General features: G+C 43.5%; 1 protein-coding gene across 3 annotated transcripts in view; it reads left to right on the top strand.

Moving 5' to 3' along the window:
• Afg1l (AFG1 like ATPase) overlaps nt 1–23,399 on the top strand; it is a 157,473-nt gene that overhangs the window by 38,605 nt on the left and 95,469 nt on the right. For all 3 annotated transcript variants that reach the window (XM_052163885.1, XM_052163887.1, XM_052163886.1), the window contains 3 exons: nt 6,751–6,852; nt 8,211–8,341; nt 18,255–18,354. In XM_052163885.1, the coding sequence (XP_052019845.1) occupies nt 6,751–6,852; nt 8,211–8,341; nt 18,255–18,354 (333 nt within the window). The remainder of the gene's footprint in view (nt 1–6,750; nt 6,853–8,210; nt 8,342–18,254; nt 18,355–23,399) is intronic.

The raw sequence follows: 23,399 nt of genomic DNA, 5'->3' as shown, positions 1-23,399 counted from the left end.
GAAGCGCCTGACAAACCAGACAGGTAAAGGTTGCTGGGAGTGTCTGACTGAACAGAGATACACTGTGAACAGTGCATCAGAAGTCTTGAAAAAACTAGCCAGGAAGGAGGAGGACCTGTAGTCCTAGCACTCAGGAGGCTGAGGTAGGAGGAGTGTGAGGCTAGCCTGGGCTATGTTGTAAGGCCTCATCCCCAACAAAACAAAGAGAAAAGGGAGGGAGGCAGAGAGAGAGAGAGAGACAGAGAGACAGAGAGACAGAGACAGAGACAGAGAGAGACAGACAGACAGACAGAAAGACAGAGTCAGAAAGAATATAAATATAATTGGGGATGTTTGATGCAGGCTGGAGCCTATACTTGTTGGTTAAAATACCTTTATATACAGAGGGGAAGAGAAACCAACCTTGAACTAGGAAGTGAGATAAGTTGTTGGCCAGAGCCCATTCAGGATACTCAGAAAAGGGATAGTAATAAAAGGTGTCACGTCTTCATTTTGGGGAAGCTTTCTGGCTAGGAAACCAGTCTCAGAACTCCCAATTAACTCTTGTTCTTCACCCTCCCATTTCAGACTTGAGAATCAGATGTCAAATCTAAGGAGGTCCACGGGGAAGGAGGGTATCTGCTTCCTCACCCTACTGGCTATGTTCGGTCCACCACTGTCTTGTGTTCTGTGGTACATGTGTTCTGTGGTACATGTGTTCTGTGGTACATGTGTTCTGTGGTACACGCCTGCCGTGTGCTCTTTATTCACAGACGGGCAGAAAAGAGTGACTTGGTGGACCCCCCACATCCACGGAACCTCCACAGGATTGGTTTCCATGTTAACATTGCAGCTCAGCCTTCAAGAAAACTTGTTGTAGTGTGTTTTATTCTCAGTCAGGGGGTTCTACACCAGCTTTGATCATTCAGTTCCCAGATAAAAGACACAAAACCGTTATATTTATGATATACCTTTAAAGCACTAGGGCTGGGCAGATATCTACCCTCTAAGCTATTAGCGTCTACTTCCCTATCAATGACCCTGAGTTATGACTTCCATGTTTTATCTGGACTGCTCTTAAATCCAATTGAGCCCTCACGGCTATGTTTTCATGACTTACCCACTCCATAGTGTCTTCTCCGCTCCCCACCTTCTTCTTTTAACACCCCCCTGCCACCCTCCTCCTCAGACCCCAAGCCCAGGGATCAAAATACTACCTACCTCTCTTCAGCCCAGCTATAGGCATCTTTATTCAACCAATAATTTTAAATTAAGGAGCAAGGTTACTGTCTCAGTTAGGGTTTCACTGCTCTAAAGAGACACCATAACCGATGCAAGTCTTTTTTTTTTTTTTTTTTTTTTTTGAGACAAGGTTTCTCTGTGTAGCCCTGGCTGTCCTGGAACTCTCTGTAGACCAGGCTGGCCCTGAACTCAGAAATCCATCTGCCTCTACCTCCCAAGTGCTAGGATTAAAGGCATGCACCGCCACCACCACCCTGCTGAGGCAAGTCTTATAAAGGACAACATTTAGTTGGGGCTGGCTTACAGGTTCAGAGATTCAATCTGCTGTCATCAAGGCGGGAGCATGGCAGCATCCAGGCAGGGTTACAAGGAGGTTAGGTTAGAGATAGGTGTGGACTCTGGATAGCTTTCAAATGGACTAAAAATAGCGGAGATAACTTAGCTCTGGTTTGTAACATTTTAACACTCCCTAATCTTGAGGTTTAGTCATTTAGCCTTGTGGAATCTGTATCACAGATGTAGCTTTCCCTCCCTCCCTCCCTCCCCTCCTTCCTCCCTCCCTCCATACTCCCTTCTCTTCTTAATTTTTTTGTTCGGGAACTTCAGTTCTCACTGCAGTGGTCCCGGCAGAGTCAATGACCTGTCTGGAGTATGAGAAGAGAGTTTGAAGCGTCTTACCGGGAGCAGCCTGGGAAGCCACGTCCTATAGTCCTTACCCAAGTGCTTTCTGCCCTCACGCTGAGTTCCAGAGCTGGTGAGGCCGGGGCTGGAGGGGTGTGGAAGACACACTTACAGCCTTGTCTGCGGGGAGGAGAAGGAAGCAGGAGGGATATTCTCCAGGAGTTGTTTCTGACTTCTTACTCTAGGGTTTGCCTTTCTAAGCACTCAGAGCTTTAGACTGTCAGTTGATCCCCTGGCAATACTCCTCCCTCGAGAAAACACCAGGTTCAATTTATGAATCTTAGAGAAGAAAGCAACATTGTGAGCTTGATAGACATGAGTGTCAGACTCCTTCCATTTCTCCCCAGGTCCCCTGGCCTCGCCCTCACCACGGGCGTTCTGTTGAGCCGGCCAGTGCCCAGCAGTGTGTCGCTTTGGGAACGTAGTGCATAGACAGATAGATGAGCCATTGCTCACTTGAAAGTTTATTCCTAGTTTCCTCTTCCCCTATTTCTCCTCTCTTCGGGTCCCTGGAGACCACTGTCCTCCTTGTGCTGTGAGTCTGACTACTCCAGGCTCCTCATGGAGAGGGAATCACTTTCACATCTGGCTTATTTTATTTAAATATTTAAATAGTTTATTAAAATATCTGCAATATTTATCCATCTTGTCCCCCACCCCAGAATTTCCCCACTAGAGTCTTTGTTTTTCATGTTCTTTCCCATTTGTAAGCCATCAGCGTAGTTTAAAGTAAACTTTATAAGCTATTAGTTTGAAGTGAAGTAATTTGAAGAATGTATCATGAATAAACTAAAAATATTTTTCAGGGGCAAAATAAGAAAAGTCTAATCACATGTGAATTTTCTTCTTCTTCAAGGCTGAATAATATTCCCTCACCTTATCTGTTTATCGGAGGATGTTTTGAGCCATTCCATCTTCCGTTATTGTGAATAATGCTGTTGTGAACATTAATGCATAGACCTTTGTTTGGCTTCCCCTTCCAGCTATCCTGTATACCCCAAAGTGGAGATGCTGGGTAACGGTTGTATTGTGTTTAATTTGGGAGCCTGCCATACAGTTGGCTGTGCCATTGTTGTCCCCATCAACAGACATAGGAGTTTGGTCTTTATTTCGCTGTGGCTTTGGTTTTTGAGATGAGGTCTTATTTAATCTCAGTTAGCCTCAAACTCAGTGTGTAGCTGAGACTGGCCTTGGGGTCCTCAGATTATAGGTATGTGCCACAGTGACGTGTGGTTGAGTGCCTCTGTGTCCCCTCCCCTTCCCTCCCCCTCCCCCCAGCCCAAAGGCCCCTCACATAACTGGCTGGAGCCTGGCTGGAGATGACATTGAAACCAAACACTTGAATATCTACCAGAAAAATGTCTCCAAGTTCCCTTAGGGAAACTCATATGAGTCACATGCTGTGTGCTGCTGCTTCTAGCTTTGCGTTTCCTCTCATATATTCATATATATTAAATGTATATATACACATATGCTTTATTAATGTTTATTACTTATTAATTATATATAATTATATCAATCATATAATTATATAGTTAATTATATAACATATAATATATACATATTAATATAATATATATGTGAATATATAGGTATGTATGTATATGTGTTTATATATATATATATATATTAATGTTTTTAGTGATTTAGCTTCTGGTTTATTGATTTCCTAATTTTTTAATTTTTGTTACATTTCCTTTCCACTTGCTGTCTTTTCTGACTTTGTGGAATAGGATAAATTGCTGTTGATTTTAAAGTGTTACAAGCTAACAGAAGCGTTTCATGAAATTACCGCTAAGCACTGCTGCGGCCTTTCAGGTCTCATTCATCTTGAAGCAGGGCGAAAGACAGGAAGTGAGGAGGCTGTGGGAAGGGGGAGGGGGAGGGGGAGGGGGAGGGGGAGGGGGAGGGGAAGGGGAAGGGGAAGGGGAAGGAGAAGGAAGGAACCCCTCTGAGATAGACCGCGGCACTTCCTGCTCCTCAGCCTACTGTGGGCTGGGATCCCAGGTGGGCTGCAGTGCCCAGGGTTTACAGCCTTTTCCATGAATCGATTCTCTTAGTCGGAGGTTGTTCGTTATCCCCGAGTCCTTGTCCAGTTTGTCTGCACATATAATTTGTCTAATTCATACAATAACTGCAGCTTTCTTAAGAGGAGTGCTTGTGGGGCAGGGCTTCTCAGTTTTTCTTTTATTTTTTTTTAATTTTTGAGAATTAATGAACTCAACATGTTTGAGTGTTCTGCCTGCATGCATATCTGTGTATCACATGCATATAATCCTCAAGTAGACAGAAGATGGTGTTAGCTCCACTGAAACTGGAGTTATAGATGATTGTGAGCTGACATGGGTGCTGAGAATCGAACCAGGATCCTCTGGGAGAGCAGCCAGTGCTCCTAACCTCTGGGCCACCACGGAAGCACTCAGCTTTTACTGCTGACTCATGTGTTTAGGGATCATGAAGGGGGTCTTCGGTTTTTACTTTTGCTCATTTCTCTCAGCGACTTGGGCTGGCTTCTACCTCACATGATGACCTTGCTCTGTTTTACGCCCATTTGGAAGAGTTTGCAGCCATATCAAGTTCAAGTGTGTGCTCCTCACAGTTTTGGTTAGATTATTCAAGAGCTTTTCTGAGTTGATTTTGAAAGTTTACTGCTTCACCCTTTTCGGTAAATGTAGTGATTGAGAGTCCGCTGTTGCTCATTCTAGCCAGAAGTACTGTACTGAAGCTTTTGCCAAGAGTCACATTTCGATTTAAGTGAGCCTTTTAATGAAAAGTCTGGCTGGGAGTTTCATTTTCACATACAAAAAACCCTGGCGTTGGAATGGCATGGGCCTGATGTTGTCTGCAGTGGAAGAAAGCCCCAAGATGCATCTGTGCTTTCCCGCGTGCTGAGCTGCCTTTGAATGAATGGATCTCCTGATGTGTATATGTAGGGGGTGGCGAGGAGCGGGAGAAGGAGAGAGAGAGAGAGACAGAGAGACAGAGAGAGACAGAGAGAGAGAGGGAGATGGGGAAAAGGAGGAGGGAGGAGAACGGAGAGGAAGAGGAGGAAGGGAAGAAGGGGAGGAAGATAAGGAGGATGGAGACAGGATCCCTGCATGCTGGTTTGGCTGTCTCTGTCCACCATTACTAGGTTTTCTACAGACAAGAAAGAAACAGTTTTGCGCTCGCCCATGTCAGGTGACTGGCATTCAACTGCTGGCGCACTTTTTCAAGTTTGAAAAACTGGATAATTTAATTCTAAAGACGGATAATCAGAGTTCCTGCAGTGGGGATCAGTTTTGAAAAACATGTTCTTAGAGTTAAATAGAATCAAGTATTATATTTGATCATTTCCTCTGAATTTATTGTTTAACTTTTCACTTCCTTAAAAAAACTTATTTGTATCTATTATTTTTAAACATGCCTGATACATGTGTATACAGGAGTGGTGTGTGTGTGTATGTGTGTGTGTGAGTGTATGTGTGTATGAGATTATATGTGAGTATGTGTGTGTGTAAGTATGTGTGTGTGAGCGTGTGTGTATTTGTGTGAGTGTGTGAGTGTATGTGTATGTGAGTGTGTGTGAGTGTATGTGTATGTGTGTATTTATATATGTATGTGTGTGAGTGTATGTGTGTCTGTATGTGTATGTCTGTGAGTGTATGTGTATGTGAGTGTGTGTGAGTGTATGTGTATGTGTGTATTTATATATGTATGTGTGTGAGTGTATGTGTGTCTGTATGTGTATGTCTGTGAGTGTATGTGTGTGTGAGTGTATGTGTGTATTTATATATGTATGTGTGTCTGTATGTGTGAGTATGTCTGAGTGTATGTGTGTGTGAGTGTGTATGTGTGTGTATATGTGTGTGTGAGTGTGTATGTGTGTGTATATGTGTGTGAATGTGTGTATGTGTGAGTGTGTGAGTATATATGTATGAGTGTGTATGTATATGTGTGTTTATATGTGTGAGTGTGTGTGAGTGTATGTGTATGTGAGTGTGTGTGAGTATATGTTTGTGTTTGTTTATATATGTATATGTGTGAGTGTGTATGTGTGAGTGTGTGTGAGTGTGTATGTGTGTGAGTGTGTGTGAGTGTATGTGTATGTGTGTGTTTATATATATGTGTGTGAGTGTATGTGTGTGAGTGTGTGAACGTGTATGTGTGTGAGTGTGTGTGAGTATATGTGTGTGTTTATATATGTGAGTCTGTGTGTGAGTGTATGTATATGTGTGTGAGTGTGTGTGTGTGAGTGTGTGTGTGAGTATATGTGAGTGTCAGTGAGTATGTGTGTGTTTATATATGTGAGTCTGTGTGAGAGTACATGTATGTGTGTGAGTATATGTGAGTGTGTGTGTGTGTGGGTATATGTGAGTGTGAGTGAGAGTGTGTGTGTGAGTGTGTGTGTGTATGTGTGTGTGTGGGTGTGAGAGAGAGAGAGTGATCAAATGCAGAGCATTAGGGTTGCATTAGCTCACCTGCTGAGCTATCTTGCCAGCTACCTTGCTTGCTATTCTTACTTTTAATTTCTGAATTTCCCACCCTTCCCACTCTGTAGTAACAGCGATAGATTAATTTATTCTAGTGTCTTTCAGAAGAGAAGCCAGATAAACAGCCCTTGAATCATGCCAGGTTATGGGCATACCTCTTAATGTTGACTACCGACAGGAATGTGACAAAAAAGAGACAATCAGAGTTTGAGAGCCCGTGTGTAAGCAGGGAACACAAGCCTGGATCAGAGCTACAGCCTCTGGCTTCCCGGCGGAAGAGCGGTCTCATTATCCCAGAGCTAATGAACAGTCATTAGCGTAATCAGCACATGCTGTTCAATGGTATTCCTAAATTTTTTTTATTTTTATTTTTAAGGTACAGGAAAAACAATGGTGATGGACATATTTTATGCGTATGTGGAAACGAAGAGGAAAAAGCGGGTTCATTTTCACGGCTTCATGCTAGACGTGCACAGAAGTAAGTCCAGGGCCCCGAGCGAGCGGCGATTCTCAGTGCAACAGCAGCATTCGCCTTTCCAGTGAATCAACAAACAAGCTATTAAAAAAAAAAAAAGAGGCTTTTGCTTGAAGTGAGGGTTTTTTTTTTTTTGATATCTTTTGTTTTGTGGTATAAGGAAAAAGAGAGGGACTCTAGGGAAAGTTCTTAAGACCAATTCAGAGCTCTATAATTAGAGCGAGAAGTTAGGCTTGGCGAAGGGGGAAAAGTCACCTAGGGTTCAGGAAGTTCCTTGTGGCTACTTACTGTCTGCCCTGCCCTGGAGGCACGCAGTCTGCTTTGGTTTTTGTTTTGTTTTGTTTTGTTGTTTTGTTTTGTTTTGTTTTCCCCCCAGACAGGGTTTCTCTCTGTAGCCCTGGCTGTCCTGGAACTCCCTCTGTAGACCAGGCTGGCCTCGAACTCAGAAATCCTCCTACCTCTGTCTCCCAAGTTCTGGGATTACAGACATGCGCCACCACCGCCCGACTGCACTCAGTTTGCTTTTGCATGTAGAATTATAGCTTCGTTTACAGGTCTGTCTCTCTGTCTTTCTTGGGTTTTTTTAATTTAATTTAATTTCGTTTATTTGAGACAAGGTTTCTCTGTGTCGTCCTGGCTGTCCTGAAACTTGATCTGTAGAACAGGCTGGCCTTGATCTCAGAGATCCACCTGCTTCTGGCTCAGAGTTCTGGGATAAAAGGTGTGCACCACCATGCCAGACTGCTTATTTACTTTGTGAGACGACTAGATATAATTTCTGATCCTTCTGCATCACCTTCCATTGGTGGGATCCAAGTGTGTGTTTGCAGATGGTTTCATTGTCTGTGCCATTTGCCTGTCAGCTGTAGCCCCCTAGAATAAGAACGTTGCCCCCCCCCATGACCCCACCCCTGCCCCGCCCCCATGCTTTTAGAGTTTGGTGTAAATACAGTGACAAAGCAGGGATGGCTTGAGCTTTGGGTTGGAGACAAGAGAACATTCTGATCAGATATGCTGGACGAGATGTGCGCTTTCCAGGCCCCAGGGCTCTGCCCTTCAACCTCAGGACCATCCAGTCCGCAGATGCCTGTCACTGCTACCCATACGCTGATTCCACAATGAAACCAATGACTTTGAATATAGTCTTAAGACTAAAATGTTTGAGATCTTTTGTTTTGAAGTAGATATAATGCAACTCCTTCCAACCATCAAATTGGAGTGATTAAACTCCAACGCCTGTGGAATTTAAACTTAATTTTTATGTCCAAGTTAGCCTTCATTTAGGGATTAAAAATATGTTCTGGTTCCTTAAATTTTTCTATTAATACAACATTTTGCCTGTTTTATTTCCAACATCGAAGGGATACATCGCCTTAAACAGAGTTTGCCAAAACGGAAGGCGGGATTCATGGCCAAGTCATACGACCCGATAGCTCCCATAGCCGAGGAAATCAGCCAAGAAGCTTCTCTCTTATGTTTTGATGAATTTCAGGTAAAGTGGGGATTTTTTCTTTTTTTTTTTTAGATTTATTTTTATATTTTAAATTGTATGTGTACATGTGCTAGTGCATGTGTGTGCACACGCACAGGTGGGGATGTGTCTATCAGTATGAGTGTTCACCAAGGCCCGAGACATTGGGTCCCCGGGACCTGAGTTTACAGGTGACTGTGAGCTGTCTGGCTTGGGTTCAGGGAACCGAACTCAGGCCTCTGCAAAAGCGGTGAGTGCTCTGAACGGCTGAGCTGTCTCCCCAGCCCACAGTGGCATATTTCATGACTTAGGAATATTTACATTTTTGAATGTAATACATATTTGAATATACATATTTGAAATACATATTTGAATATAAATTTACAATTTATGAATCGATTTCACATATTCCCTGTTTATACTTCATTTTTACTATCATGTTTAGAGTTTCATAAGCCATGGCCTACTCAGGATAAATTGGGCCCTGCTTCTGTGTGGCCACTGAAGAAAGAAAGGCTTTATTGTGCTTGAAGACCTATTTTCTTATTTATTCATTCATCTGTTTGTGTGTGTTTGTGTATGTGTGTGTGTGTGTGTGTGTGTGTGTGTGCACCCCAACCCCCATGTACACCCTTGTGGGTGGTCCTGGGGGCCAGAAAAGGGCGTCAGATCCCTGGAGCTGGAGTTACAAGTGGCCTTGGTACTGGGAACTGCACCTGAGTCCTCTGTAAGAGCAGCAAGAACCTTAGCTGCTTAGCCATCTCTCCAGCCCTGGGTTTATATTTTATGTGGTACCTGAAAGAAGAAAGAGGAAGAGGAAAAGGAGGAGGAAGAGAAGGAGGAAGTAGAGGAGGAAGAGGAGGAAGTAGTGGAGGAAGAGAAGAAGAAAAAATAGAACAGAGAGTCCATGTGGTGTGGAAAGCCCGAATACTAACTTATCTTAAGAGGTGTGCCGACTTGCGAGTTACAGTAAATGACGTGTCTCCTTTCTTCTGTACCAAACGTAATACAATTGTAAAGTAGTGCTTGAGTTTTAAAAGCAAGCGATTGACACATCTCATTTTAGGCTTGGGGTGCAATATGTGCTAAAGTGTGGTGGTTCGAATGAGAACCATTCCCCTAGACTTGTGTGCTTGAATATGGTGGTGGAACTGTTTGAGAAGGATTAGGAGGTGTGGTCTCATCAGAGGAAGTATGTCACTAGGGAATGACCTTGGAGCTTTCAAAAGCCATTCCCAGTTAGCTCTCTGTGCCTTCCAGCAGATCAAGATGTGACTTCTCAGCTACTGCTCTAGCACCCTGCCTTCCTGATGCTATGCCTGGTGCTTGTGAACCCTAGCCTCTGCAGCCATGCCTACCCTAGCCTCTGCAGCCATGCCTACCCTAGCCTCTGCAGCCATGCCCACCCTAGCCTCTGTACCCATGCCTACCCTAGCCTCTGCAGCCATGCCCACCCTAGCCTCTGCAGCCATGCCTACCCTAGCCTCTGCAGCCATGAACCCCAAACCACTTGGGGAGGAAGGATTTTTCTTCTCTTTCTCTTCAGTCTTTTCACTTGGCAATTCACCCTTATGGTCTAGAGTGACAAAGGTCTCCTGAGACAAGGCTTCCCAGAAGAGCAAGTACTCCTTGCACCTCTAAAGAGCTAAATTAAGCATGCTCATGCATGCAGGAGGAGAGGATCTCATTTAGCTGTTCTGAAGATAGCACTGCATTGAACAGTTACGCTGCTTCTAAGAGTGTCAGCCCGTGATGGTTAGTGCATAGTTAGGGCTTCTGTAGCTGTGCTAAAACACCATGGCTAAGGTGACTTATAGAAGAAAGGGTTTATTTGGATTGCCATCCTATAGGAATGGCCTGTGATGGCATATTGGAGGTGGCAGGTGGCAGGCAAGCAGCTAGTGTGGCTGCTGTGACCTCACATTTGAACCCCAAACAGGAAGCAGAGAGCTAACTCAAAATGGCACAAGTCTTTTAAAACCTCAAACCCCACGCCCACTCAGTGACATACTCCCCCCCCCCACTAGACCATAACCCCCCACCCCTAATGACACACTCTCCCCAGCAAGACCATATATTCTAACCCTCCCCAACAGTCACCAACTAGGGACCAAGTTAGTATTCAGATGCCTGAGACTTATGGGAGTATCTCACTCTAGTCACTGTAGTCAGAAAGGCCTGTGTCTTCTCATTTTCCATTATTATCCTCTTAACTAACATAGTTCTAAATATGTTAGTCTGTGTAGTTAAGTTTTTATTTCACCTTAAAGATCTGTTTATTTTATGTGTCTGAGTCTTTTAACTCCATGTGTGTAAATACATCATGTATGTGTTGTGCCCATGGAGATCAGAAGAGGGCATTGGATCCTCTAAGATTTGAGTGATAGATGGTTTTGAGCCTCCTTCTGGGTGCTGGGAACTAAACTGAACTGAACTAAGATAAACTAAGCTAAACTGTTCTTTTGTGCAAGAAAAACAGTTGCTCCTAACTGCTAGGCCATTTCCCCAGACCCTTTTATTTTCGTTTTTTACATTTTTTTTTTAAATCAAGGATATGTTGATATGCAATCTTTGAAAAATGACTCATGCTTTAAATTGTTTTTATGTCTGTGTTTAGCTCAGTAATCTAATTGCCAATTTTCTTTTCTATTATGAGATGAGTTTCCAGAGGTATTAGAGTTTCCCAGGTACCTTTGGTCTGTGAGCTGGCTCTGCAGGTAAAGACCCCTGTGCTCAAACCTAGTGATTCGAGTTTACATTAATAATAATCCATAACATTAAAAAAACAGAGTTGTTCTTACCATCAAGCCCTGTGGCGTGAGCTTGGCTCCCAGCACCCATGCGGTTGTCCTCTGACATCTACATGTATACCTTGACCTGCACATGTACACACATGATAAATAAATACATACAGAAAGAGACATACTTCAACAAAGAGCTTTAACTTTAAACCTATTTAGTTAAAGACATCCAGAGAGGATGCTGTCATGTTCCTCTGGCATGAGAAGTTTGGAAAGGCAACACCAAGGAAGCTAAGGGGCCCTGCACTTTGGAGGTGCGAGGCACGTGACCCCGAAAAGGCTCCGTAGCTCGCAGCCCTGATGAACCGTTGGCCCAGTGGGCACAGTGTCTGGGGCCCACGACACCCTGGGGAACTTGAAGATGTTTTAACTCGGTTCCTTTTAAAATTCAAAGACTGAAATAAATATGTAGTAATGAAAAAAGGCTGTATATATTTATATTCATATTATATTTATTTCATTTTGTTTTTATGTGTGTGTGTTTGTCTGTGTGAGTTTATATGTACCGTGTGTGTATAGAAGGCCACCAAGATAGGAGGGCACCAGATCCTTGGAAACTAGAGTTATAGGCAGTTGTGGGGGCCTTTAGGAGATGAGAGATGAACTTAGGCCCTCTGTAAGACTATTAAGCATCCCTAACCACTGAGCCATCTCCTCAGCCCCCTAAATCTTGTAGTATGTATGTATGTATGTAATGTGTATATATATATATATATATATGAATTTTTCTTTTAGTTGTATGAGTAGTTTGCCTGCTGGTATGTGTGTGCATTGCCCACAGAGGCCAGAAGAAAGCAGCAATATTTCCTGGAACTGGAGTTACAGACTATTGTGAACTGCTATGTAGATGCGGGAACCAAACTGGGTACTGTGGAAGAGCAGCCAGTGCTCATAGCCACTGAGCCGTCTCTCCAGCCCTATATCTGTTTTTATATCAACACAGTTACAGATTTTTGTTGTCTCTGATTAAGGAAGGCTCCCATGAAGACATATGTCCTAAGGTTCCTCAAAATTACAACGTTCTACAAATAGTCAAGTCCTAATAGGAGCTTGGCTGTCTGAGTACTCTCCGTTAAGTTTATATTTGAGAAAGTTGACTGATGGGAAGAAGAAATCAAGAAAAATGTCTGCCTCGGCATTTAAAACAAGCCGAGTCTTCTCAGAGAGACACAGGTAACAACACGGGTTACCTGTGCCTTGGTGCAAAGTGAGTGTCTTAGTTACTTGTAATTGCTGTGAAGAGATACCATGACCAGCTTATAGGAGAAAGAATTTATGGGGCTTGGCAGGGTTTGACAGGGTTAGCCCATCATCATGATGGTGGGAGCATGGAGGCAGGCGGACAGGCAGGCATAATGTTGGAGCAGTAGCTAGGAGCTTACCACCATGGGGTAGAGAGGGACAGTTAATGGGAAATGGCCCTGGGTTTTAAAACCTTAAACCCCACCCCTGATGACACACCTCCTCCAACAAGGCCACACCTCCTAATCCTTCCCACGCAGTTCTACCAACTGGGACCAAGCATTCAATCCATGTGAGCCTGTGGGACAATCCTGTTCAAACCACCACACCAAGTGAGAGAGGGTTTTAAAGATGCTTGCCTTCCTGCACTAATCACGGAGGTTGTGTCATCTCCTGTCTCATTCAGACTTGCTTTGATAGTTATCCCAGTTGCCTGGCTCCATATCACAGGCCCGGGCCTTTTCTGTCCCACAACTAAATAAACTGTGCTTGTCTATAAGTAGCTAATCTACAAGCTTGCCGGGAACCTTGGGCTTATGTTTCTTATGAGTTTGATCTAACTAGGGAAATACTAGTCTAGGGGACATTGTTAGACCAAGGTACCTCATTGTCCCTATCTGTTCGGGCACTACTATTTAGGGACTGTATTTCCAAATATATTTTCACTTTTCATTTGGAACCTTTGATGGTTGAGGTCTTGCATCAAGGCATCTTTCCCATGGTCCCAGTCAGGATTTGAGGATTCTCTTTAACAGTGTTCTCTTTTAAATAGTTACATAGTTTTATCCACACCATATCCACAACTTTATTTATTTATCTGTTTTGAAACAGGGTCTCACTCTATAGCCCCAAATGGCTTGGGACTCTACATAGATCAGGCTGGCCCCAGACTCACAGAACTCCATATCTATTCTGGCCTCCCGAGTACTGGGATTAAGGGAGTGCATACCACAGCTGGCTCTTTATTTATTTCAGATGTTATTTATTGTATTTTATTTGCATAGATGTTTGCCTGAATGTGTGTCTGTGTATACAGACTTGGTGCCCTCAGAGGTAGAAAAGGATGTCAGATCCCCTGAAACTGGTGGTAACGGTTATCGTGAGCTGTCATGTGGGTGTTGGGAATCACACCCAGGTCCTCCGGGAGAGCAGCTAGTGCTCAACCATTGAACCATCCCTCCAGCCTCCCCCGCTTCTTTAAAGATTTATTTTTATTTTAAGTGAATGAGTATTTGCCTGCATGCATTTAAGTCCACTGCATGTGTGCCTGGTGCTTGCAGAGGGCACCAGATTCCCCGAACTGCAGTTATGGATGGTTGTAAGCTGCTACACGGACGGTAGGAACCAAACCTGGGTCTTCTTCAAGAGCAACGAATGCTTGTAATTGAGCCATCTCTCCAGACCCTTGTCCACAGATTTACAGGTGCTCACATTGTTTTCTTTGCCTAGTTGAACCTAATTTTTATCTTTTACATCTGCCTCTGTGTTTTCTGCTCTGATTTCTCACCATAAACCTGGCATCAAAAACTAACCGTGTCGCAGTTGAATGCTAGGCTGGCTTGACTTTCCCCCTACCACAAATTAAAATTTATAATTTTTTCAATTGTTTACTCACTAGTTAAATTAGTCTTTTATGAAATGTTTGAGGTGTTGCATATTTATTTATTGGGATGTTATATTTTATCTGCCTTATGTATTCTTTATCTTTTTGTTGTTTTTTGGTTTTTTTTGTTTTGTGGGGGGCACTATAGAGTGTCGCTAGGGCCTCCTTCATGCAAGGCAACTCATCTACAAGCTGCATCTCAACTCCTTATATGTGTCCTATAATGCTGGGTACTGTTTACTGGGTGTTCTCTATGTGCCTATATGGTTTTGTTGTTTGTTTTTGTTTTGTTTTGCTTTGTGACAGGCCTCTCAATGTAGCTCTGACTGTTCTGGAACTTGCTTTGTAGACCAGGCTGGCTTCAAACTCACTCTTGTCTGGCCTTGATGATGATGATGATCTTCTTCTTCTTCTTCTTCTTCTTCTTCTTCTTCTTCTTCTTCTTCTTCTTCTTCTTCTTCTTCTTCTTCTTCGTCTCCGTCTCCTTCTCCTTCTCTTCCTCCTCTTCCTCCTCCTCTTTGTCTTCCTCTTCGTCGTCCTCCTCTTCGTCCTTCTTTTAAACAAAAGCTTTATTTTAGTTTTAATTGTATACATGTGTGCACATAAGTTGGTTGTCTGTGAGAAAGAATCATGGATCCCCCGGAGCTGGAGTTATAGGTAGCTCTGAGCTTCCTTGCCTAGGTTCTGGAAACTGAGCTAGGGTCCTCTGGAAGAACAGGAATCACTCTTAACTGCCAACCCTAATGCCTATTACTATACGTGGTATCTGTTCTTCCATTTACAATCAAGATTCTATAAGATTCTATATAACAATGCATTACTACTATGGAGTATATATACCACATATATAGATAATAACCCTAGCTAATGTTTCTTGAGAGTTTAACATATGTCTTTCTAAAGTTTTGCAACAAAGTGTTGTTGCTGCTTTCATTATATTGATGAGGAAATAGCCAGAGAGGTGGCCCCAGAAGTAATGCAGCTTAAATCCAGCATCCTTGCTCTGACTCCGAACAGCTAAGTTATGTAATTTCCTTAGTATTCAAAGTCTTGTATTATGTGCTTAGATATCTAGTAAGGTGGGGTTTGGGTCGATGGTTTAATACAGAGCCTAATGGTCACCCTTCAACCTAGTATGGTACTTGCTGAATTTATGAAAGGGGAAATTTAAGGTGCTTTATTCTTTGTGACAGTGTGTCTGCAGCTGCCAATTCCCTCTTAAGACTGAACCATGTCATTCATTAGTGTTGCTGGTTTCGATCTATGTGATTGACCCTTGGGGCGGAGGGGATGAATATAACGCCTACTTTATAGGGAGATAACTGGGAATTATTGCTGCTTAGAAGCCAGGATGCTTCCACCTGAGCTCCTGAATTTAAGGAGGTTTAAGGTGCTATTTCAGCAGCATTTACCTCACATTTTGCAGAGCAAATTCTCTCTTCGTCATCCTTGTCAAGTGTGACACCCCACACACACACAGGTCTTAGCTTGGCCGAGGGATTTGTCTTCATAGGCTTTTTTCCTTAAGTGTGTTTTACATGCCGAAATAAAAGAACACCTCGTTTTTTAGGTTTTCTTTCAAATATTTGTTGTGTTTTCTTTGACGATGTTACCTGCTAAACCACTTATTATTTGAATATGCTAAACTGCTCATGATGCCGAGAGCTTCAGAATCCTGAGGGAAAACATGTCTTCCTAATAAAGTGTTTTTAAAAAACATTTTGATGAGCAGACCTCTGTGTAACTTCTCCGTAAGCTATCAATATCCTTCAACAGATACTGTTAGCGTTTTTTTTTTTTTTTTTTTTTTACAAAACAGGGGCGCTATTAAAAACTGCTAATAAAAAGTAGGTGCTTGTTTTTGTGCTAATACTAATTACTGATAATGCACGCTTATGTTTGTCAGTCACTCCGTGGCGTGGTACCAATCAGTGGGTGACTGAGACGTAGGCACTTATACATGGAAATGAATTACTTTTTTTTTAAGTGAGTCAGGATGGAAGGCAAGTCTAGGTCATAAAGATCTCTTCTCTTTAATGCTAATGAAACGTCTCCACTCTCCCGCTCGCAGACTGCCCTTATTGGTAATCTGTAGCCTTGTCTTTTGTTCCGGATGGTAATGAAATGCTGGGTGCAGAACACCCTAGCTCTCCAAGAATGTGGGGCCAATTGTCTTCTGTTCACTTACACTGTAAAATTACTGTTCCCCAGCAAGGCAGGACAAGTGCAGGGCCCAGATCAAAGCGTCTACACTGGCATCCAGCTGCACTGGGTGACTCCTGCTTTATTAATTAGTCATAGTTCCTCTAAGTTAATTTTCTCAGCTAGCAGAAAAAACATTCCATAATGTAAAAACAGCTAAGTGGAACTCAACCACAAACCCTGACTGTCTCTTCCATCCATTTCTGGCTTAAGCTTCTGTACCGAGTTACCAGCTGAATATTCTGCCCTGAACCTCGGGGCACAAAAGCTGTTTTTCCTTTTTTTGTTGTTCCAAAAAAGCACCCTGGACTTGGGCTTCATCAAAGGACTGCCTTTGTTTTCCAATATTGAGTCACATTTCATTGCTTTTCACTGTAAAGTAAATGTATGGAGAAAGCTAGACCTGGCTTCAAAACTGAATTTAAAAGTTCAGTTACTGCTGAATTTTGCAAGCTCATTCTGTCCCCTCATCAGAAATGCCACTGGTGTTTAAGCATTTGAAAAGGACCTTCTCTATGAATGTTTTTGTGAAAGCAAAATCTGTCCATGATCTAAGCTCCCTGAGTCTCTTTATTCTTCAGCAAGCACTTGAAGTCCCAGGAGTCTTTCATAGGAGGCAGTTCCAGCAGTTTCTCTTAGGTAATATGTTTTTAAGTCATTGCTTGAGACAAAAAGAACCCCTGCTTGTCCCGCTGTTCCTCCTGGTGTCCTTTGGTTCAGGTAGGTGAGAAAATCTTCACTATCAGGAAGATCCAGGCCCTGAAGAGAGAAGCAGGTTAGCCCTGTACGGCTCAGGTTTGACCAGCTGTGTTATCAGGGGTCAGTTGGTAACCTGTCGTTTTTTTGATCAAATAGGAAGGTTCTCATGCACTTCTGTACCCTGAAACAGAGGGAGAATTTTAAAAGGTGAGGAGTAGCAAGTAGTACATGGAAGGCAAATGTAACTGGGATTCTTTGAGATGCGCTGGGAAAGGAAGTCCAAGTTGTTTTCTAGCGGGTATCTCAGAGCCGTTCAGTAGTTACAGTGGTCAGCTGTCTTCAGCAGTAGGTTAGGCTGCGTGCGGAGTTTCCCCCTCTGATTGCTGATTTCTTTATGAACTGTAACGGCCTTACGTGGACTTTTTGATTATGGCTTTGAACAAGAAATAATATCAGAAGAGGCGAGCAGCTGTGTTCTGTTGCCTGACACGGTTCCCCTGCCCTGTGTGTGCCTTGTTTTATCTGCACGTGTGTTTCTTGTTTTGCCAGAGGCTGTTTTAAAGCACTATGCTGAGTATCCTGGTAAGGGATGGGTTTATTTCTATTTTTTTCAGCAGGAATATTTGTGTTTGGAAGGTTAGCAGAGGCTGGCATGCTGGAAGTGACTGCAGTGCCTTTGGATTATTCATGGACAGTAATAGAAGGCACTTAAAAAGAACAATGAAATTGCTTATTTCTGTGATGGGCCATCTGTTGAATTGTTTTGTGCAACAATTGCACAATAGTATCTATGTCATATCATTCTATTTTCAACAGCAGCTGATTATGTCTCACTGGCTACTTGTCCTTATTTCTGAAGTCCCATGATCATTAAAAGTCACCTTTCCAGGGACCTTTGCCAGAAAGGTATTAGGAATTGCAAATAGCCTGTATATTTTAATGTTGTTATTTTACTCCCTCACCCGTGTGTGTGTGTGTGTGTGTGTGTGTGTGTGTGTGTGTTCACTCGCTCTCGTGTTGGAAGTGGGGATGGTAGGGGGTGGCAGGATAAGGAGAGAGCTGGTCATGTTCTAGTTAATTGGATTTCCTCAATGCTCTGGACATGTTTTCTACATGTGCCTGATGAAGAAGTTAGCATAGAACCACTTGATAATCTGGGTGGCATGATTGACTGGCAGCACAGGATGTGAGTTTAAAAGACTGTTCGCTGGCCTTTCGTGCTTTTAATTATCTACTCTTTTCCTCAGGACGATAATTAGAATTTTTTTCCTCTTGGAATTCGCTTCCATCTTAACAACAACAACAACAACAACAACAAAAAAGCCATTAGCAAATTTGTTAGAGCAGAAGTGAAATTAAAATAAAACAAATGTGTTGTCGTCCACAGGTCACTGACATCGCCGACGCCATGATTCTGAAACAGCTTTTTGAAAATCTGTTCAAAAACGGGGTCGTCGTTGTGGCAACATCCAACAGACCACCGGAAGGTAACGGAACATCGCGCTCCCTATCCAATTAGTTGGAGACTTAGGAAGCTTTCGAGAACTCGCGTTTCTGTAGTCTTTCTCGTACTGGTAAATCTGATGACTTCACCTACCCTTGGTTTTATAACAGGCTCAATCTGAAAAATTAGTCTGAATTCACATTTAAAAATATTTCTGTTTTTTTTTTAAAGCAATCTGAGCCCCGTTGCTTCCCGTGTTGGCTAGTGTTCCCCCAACACTGCACACGTGATGCATGTATATAAAAACTTGAGTCTTTTTAGCTGCTTTTTATGCCATGAAAGAGAGCCCCATGAAATGAAAAACTCTTAATTAAATTTTAGCAAAAGATGAAGCTCACTTTCATGAGTAGTTTTTTTTTTTTTTTTATCACTACTTCACTTAATTTATCATTTCTAAAAAGGCACTTGTGGCTTATTAGGAAAGTATTTAAGAATTAAAATACAAGTAGCAGTTAGACAAATGTAACACATTTCAAGTCTTGTATTTTCTTTTCTTTCTTTTTCTTTTTCTTTCTTTTTTTTTTTAAGCTCATCAAGTGGTCAGTTAAAGATGTGGACTCCAAAACAATGTTTCTCAGGGGACTGTCAGATTCTTGCTTAGAAGCCGTTCCCCAGGGCCCCAGGCCTGTCTGCCTGATGAGGTGCAGCCCAGCCCTCCTACCCTGCGGCACTTCTGTTTACCCTTCTCTCTCTCTTTTACCACGTGGCATATATGTCCCTCCATATTTAATTTACATACTGTATTTTAGGCTCATTGTCCGCCCCCAAGCTCTCTGAGCGCACTGATCAGTTGGCGTCTTTATCTCTGTGCGTGCGTGCGTGCGTGCGTGGTGTGAGTCTGTGCTAACACACCGATGGATCTCAGTCAGTGGCCTCAGACTGAATGTAGAATGTCTGCATTTCTGCAAGAATCTCTAGCTGCAGTGCGGAATGGCTGGCAGAGCTGAGTGTTTGAGACTGGGAGTAAGGACTGAGAAGGCTGTCAGAGGAGGCGGAGCTGTGGTGAGAAATGCCCGGATGCTGTTTCTATTATAGGCCGAGTCCACAGGGCTGACTGATGGACTGGGTCATGGGGAATAGAAAAACAGAGACCAAGCAAGCATTCGACCACTGGACTATCGCCTCATCTTTCAAGAGTGTGGGAAAGGGCCGGAGAGATGGCTCAGCACTTAAGAGTACCGACTACTCTTCCAGAGGTCCCGAGTTCAATTCCCAGCAACCACATGGTGGCTCACAGCCATCTGTAATGAGATCCAGTGCCCTCTTCTGGTGTGTCTGAAGGAAGCTATAGTGAACTCATAAAAAGAAATAATTTTTTTTTTTAAGAGTGTGGGAAAGCTCTGTTAGTTAAGAAGTCTCCCACTGACCGACAGCCTTCTGGGGTGTGGTGGGTAATGGAGGACTCCTTGTTAACAGGTTTTTTCCTCTGACCCTGTCTGGGGAGTTTTAAGTCCCTTACACTCACCTCTACCTGAGGAATGTCGCATAGCCTCAATTAGTTTATAGGATTAGTTTCTTTTCTCCTGACAAAACCTATTTAGCCAGTACCTGGGATTCTTGAAATGCTTCCCCATGCTAACGAGTCATGCCAGGTACCCTAAGCACCCAGCCAGTGACCCTTGCCCATCTTGGATGTCTCTGCCCTCAGTCCCCCCAAACTTTATAAGCCTAAATTACCCCAAGTTAAGTTGCTCTGCCTACTGACAAGCAGTCCGGTATGGTCGTTCACCATAGCTACTCGCAGGGCTTCTGAACCTCTCTCCCCCACACTCAATGTCTCTCTTCCCTCTGCCCATGTGGACCTAAGGGTTGACAGTCCACGGGGACAGGGAAACCCACACAGGAGCTTCTTTTAAAAAGAATAAAATTCCCGTCTGGGCATGGCAGGGAGGTAGAGGCAGGCGGATCTCTAAGAGTTCAAGGCCAGCCTGGTCTACATACTGACTTTCAGGCTAGCCAAGGCAACCTAGTGAGACCCTGTCTTAAAAAAGGAAAAACAAAAACAAAAACAAAAACAAAATAAAGAAAGTGGGGCCACTGATTGCTGTGGTAGTTTGAGGGATAATGCTCCCCCATAGACTTGCATATTTACATGTTTGTTTTAGAGTTGAACTGTTGGAAGAATTAGGGGGTGTAGCCTTGTTGAAGGAGGTGTGTCACTGGGGGTGGGCTTTGAGGTTTCAAAAGCCCACACTAGACCCAGCGTCTCTCTTTCTACCCATTGCCTGTGGATGAGGATGTAAAGCTCTCAGCTACTGCTCTAGCACTACGCCCGTCTACGTGCCGCCACCCTCCCTGCCATGATCACGGGCTAACCCTCTAAAACCGTAATCAAGCCCCCAATTGAATGCTTTCCTTTATAAGAATCGCCTTGGTCATGGCATCTCTTCAGAGCGATAGACCAGTCACCAAGACAAGACAATAGAGGAAGTCAAACGATACGGACCTATGGCCTCCACACATGGATGTATTTTGGTGCACATGCTCCCCACCACACGTGCATATGCAGGTAATACCACACACATACAAATACTAGATTGTTCAGCTAAGTGAGACTGATGTCTGCCTCTACTATAACTGATTTAATAATGCTGTCAGGATAATCTTTGCACAATGATAATGCTGTGCTCATAAGTAGCAGGTGCTAGAATAATCTAGGAAGTTCTAGCAAGATTGCTGAAGGACAGCAGTGTTTGGCAGCGTGGCAGAGCAGGCAGGCAGTCCCAAGGACAGGCTGAGGGACACTTGGCAGCGTGGCTTGTGTAGGCACGGACAAGATCCCTGGTCTGTCAGATAGTGCGCTGAAGGTGAGCTGGAAATACCCTTTGGAGAAGACCCAAAGCAAATTCAAGGTGCAGGGTTGCAGCAATTGGACTCTAGTCAACTTACAGCCCTTTTCTCCACAGCTCTAGAATCTCTCTCACTAGCAGAAGAAAGTCATCTTAATATTCATCCATCCATTATCCATCCATCCATCCAACTATCTATCTATCAATCAATGGATCTATCTATCTGGCGATAGGGTGTCTCTGTGCAGTTTTGTCTAGCCTGAAACTCACTACCTAGCTCAAGCTGGCTTGTGTTTATTTATTATTTATTTATTTTTGTTTTTCATGACAGGGCTTCTGGCTCTCCTGGAACCCACTCTGTAGATCAGGCTAGCCTCTGTCTCCCAGCGCTGGGATTAACGGTGTGCACCACCACCACCTAGCCACCCGGGCTGGCTTTCAACTTGTGGTCTTCTTGTCTCTTGCTTTCTGGGTGCTGGGATAAAAAAGCACAATGCTTGGTGCCAAGGCATGGTGGCATTATACCTGTAATCCTATCATCCAGGAGGCAGAGTGTGAGTTGAAGGGCAGCCTGGGCTATGGTGTGAGTCCTAGGTCAGCCTGACTGACAGGAGGAGACTATCTCAACAAAACAACAAAACACTCCCACCCCACCCCTCCAATTAAAAAAAACCTTAATGCAAAGAATATGACACAATATGAATGTGGATATACTTATTCATATGTGTGAGTCCATTCCCGTGTACGCATAATTTCATTGGAGAAGAAAAAGAATGTTGACATTAAGGGAAGACATAGTGAAAGGAAGAAGGATGAACGGGGGACTGCAAGCGAGTGTGCACCAGAGCAAAGGGAGAGTATTTCTCCATGGATTGGCATCGTTCTGTATCTTGATTTGGTGGTTGATTTTGTGTTAAAAGTCACGCAGCAGCTGCATGCCACGAGCTAATTTTATTCTATATAAATTAACAAAAGCCTGCACTGGCTGCTTTCTTCTCGATGCTTGTGGACGATTGTGGTTAGCTGATTGTGGTCTGGCTGCCCCAGTTAAAGGTTGTTCTCTTTTCCAACCATGAGAATACACACAGGTTTTCCTGCAGATTACAGCTTTGATCCAAGGCCCCTGATGTGCTCTTATTGAAAAGATAGAAGTGGCCATTGGGCCGAGCAGCACGTGCCTGTCATCTAACACTGGGGTGGCAGGGATAAGAGGAATGGAGTCTGAGGCTAACTTAGCCCACATAACAAGTTCCAGGCCAGCCAGGGTTAAACGGGAGACCTTTTCCTCTTCTGTCCCCCGAGATAGCAGACTCTCAGATGGCTTACCAGCTGGGGAAAGAAAGTTCTTGGCACAGAACTGGGTCATGCTAAGTGGCCAGAAAGAGAGGAGTGTACCAGAGAGCTCAGAAGACAGCGGTGACCAGAGAATGGTCTCTATAGGATGAAGCCGGAGGCAGGAGCTAGCTTCTGTAAGGCAGCAATAAGGATTTTGAATTCTGTCATAAGAGATAATGTAAACCACTGATGCTTGCCTCGAACAGGACTGACAAGATTCCAGTTGGGAAGATTGTGTTGGCTATGATTGGAAGATGGGCTTGTGGGTAGAGTGTCTATGTGAGGGACCCAGGTGGGCCTGCTAGGACACTACTGTGGATTACTAGACAAGAACTGGCTATATCTTGGTAGCAGACAGCACTTCTCTGGTGGGGACTGTTTGGCTTGAAAGATATTTAGCAGTGTCTGGCTGTTCTACCCAAGTGAGGGGTGTCCTGGCAGGCAGCAGGGTTGGGGCTGGGACTGCTGCCAGAGACATTGTTAGTGCAAAGAGCTATTCTTCATGCAAAGAACCACGTGGACAAACATGTCAGGAGCGTGCAGAATAAGAAACCTGATGTAGGGTGCTGACGGCTGTGGATCTGCAGGGAACAACTGGACAAGAAACCCATGATTTAAAATTTCACACACGTAATTCTTATGTTTTATGTTCTGAATGGAAGTTTTTCTGTTTTCATAATACTCCCAAGTTTTTCTAGTTTCATGATATTCCAGTAGGGGAGAAAAATAGAATTAATTGGATGGCGACCCAACAAGTGAACAGGTCAGGAGATCAAATTAGTTAAAAATTCAAAATTAACTTAATGATTAAACTTGAGAACTCTATTTAAAAACAGGAATACAGTGTTAAAGGGAAGGAGACTGGGTAAGCTGGGTGACTGCTCTTCACTCTCAGGATAATTTG

Source organism: Apodemus sylvaticus, chromosome 19 (genome assembly GCF_947179515.1).
Source record: "Apodemus sylvaticus chromosome 19, mApoSyl1.1, whole genome shotgun sequence".
NCBI lineage: Eukaryota > Metazoa > Chordata > Mammalia > Rodentia > Muridae > Apodemus > Apodemus sylvaticus.
Note: the sequence above shows the minus strand (reverse complement) of the source record. Positions and strands in the feature narration are given on the sequence as shown.